Here is a 1,397-nt window from a genome sequence, read left to right on the forward strand (position 1 = left end):
GGGCTCCTGCCGCGGCCGCCGGAGCCGCGCCGCCGCCTTCCTTCCCTCCCCTATGGAAGAGATGGAAGAGGAGCTGAAATGCCCGGTGTGCGGCTCCTTTTACCGGGAGCCCATCATCCTGCCCTGCTCGCACAACCTGTGCCAGGCGTGCGCCCGCAACATCCTGGTGCAGACGCCGGACTCGGAGTCTCCGCAGAGCCGCCGCGCCTCGGGCTCGGCCGTCTCCGACTATGACTACCTGGACCTGGACAAGATGAGCCTGTACAGCGAGGCGGACAGCGGCTACGGCTCCTACGGGGGCTTCGCCAGCGCTCCCACCACGCCGTGCCAGAAGTCCCCGAACGGGGTCCGCGTGTTCCCGCCGGCCGCGCCGCCGCCTCCCGCCGCCCTGGCACCGCCGCCGCCGCCGCGCAACGCGTGCCTGACCTGCCCGCAGTGCCACCGCAGCCTGGTGCTGGACGAGCGCGGGCTGCGGGGCTTCCCCCGAAACCGCCTGCTCGAGGGCGTCATCGACCGCTACCAGCAGGGCAGGGCGGCGGCCCTGCGATGCCAGCTCTGCGAGAAGGCGCCCAAGGAGGCGGCCGTGATGTGCGAGCAGTGCGATGTGTTTTACTGCGACCCGTGCCGCCTGCGGTGCCACCCGCCGCGGGGACCGCTGGCCAAGCACCGCCTGGTGCCGCCGGCCCAGGGCCGCGTCAGCCGCCGGCTCAGCCCCCGCAAGATCTCCACCTGCACCGACCACGAGCTGGAGAACCACAGCATGTACTGCGTGCAGTGCAAGAGCCCCGTCTGCTACCAGTGCCTGGAGGAGGGCAAGCACTCCAGCCACGAGGTGAAGGCGCTGGGAGCCATGTGGAAGCTGCACAAGGTGAGCCCCGGCTGGGAGCATCCTCAGCATCCTCTCCCGTTCCGTGTCGCAGCCTCGCTCGAGAGGAGCGCTGCCCCTGGGCGCGGGGACCTTGGCATCGTGCAGATGACGCTCCCCTGATGCGGGTCCCCAAATCCAGCCCCCCAAATCCAGCCCTGCTAGCCGGAGATCCCAGCAGAGGAGCCGGCAGGGCCCGGGGATGGATGGGGGACATCTGCGCCGCAGAGCTGGGAAAGCAACAGGGAGCGATGGTTTGGGGAGGAGGAGGAGGATGATGAGGAGGAGGGAGGCGTGAAATCCAGCGCGGGGAGCCGTGGGGTGCCGCCTCCTGCCGCACTCGGGGGCGCTGGGAGGAGGAGGATGCTGGCAGAGGGCAGCCGGGTCCCCGGGTACCGAGCAGCTGCTGGAGGAGAGATCCCAGCGCTTGAGGCGGGGATGTGGCCATCATCAGCCTCTGCCTCATCCATCCCTCTGCCTCATCCATCCCTCTGCCTCATCCATCCCTCTGCCTCATCCATCCCTCTGCCTC

At 69.6% G+C, this 1,397-nt stretch overlaps 1 protein-coding gene across 9 annotated transcripts in view; it reads left to right on the forward strand.

Moving 5' to 3' along the window:
- The first annotated feature begins 6 nt into the window (after nt 1-6).
- The window catches only part of TRIM9 (tripartite motif containing 9), a 56,222-nt gene continuing 54,831 nt past the window's right edge, over nt 7-1,397 (forward strand). For all 9 annotated transcript variants that reach the window (XM_015631818.1, XM_019007103.1, XM_015631820.1 and 6 more), the window contains exon 1: nt 7-868. In XM_015631818.1, coding sequence (XP_015487304.1) covers nt 53-868 — 816 coding nt within the window. In that variant the 5' untranslated portion in view covers nt 7-52. The remainder of the gene's footprint in view (nt 869-1,397) is intronic.

Source organism: Parus major, chromosome 5, assembly GCF_001522545.3.
Source record: "Parus major isolate Abel chromosome 5, Parus_major1.1, whole genome shotgun sequence".
In the NCBI taxonomy this organism is placed as follows: Eukaryota; Metazoa; Chordata; class Aves; order Passeriformes; family Paridae; genus Parus; species Parus major.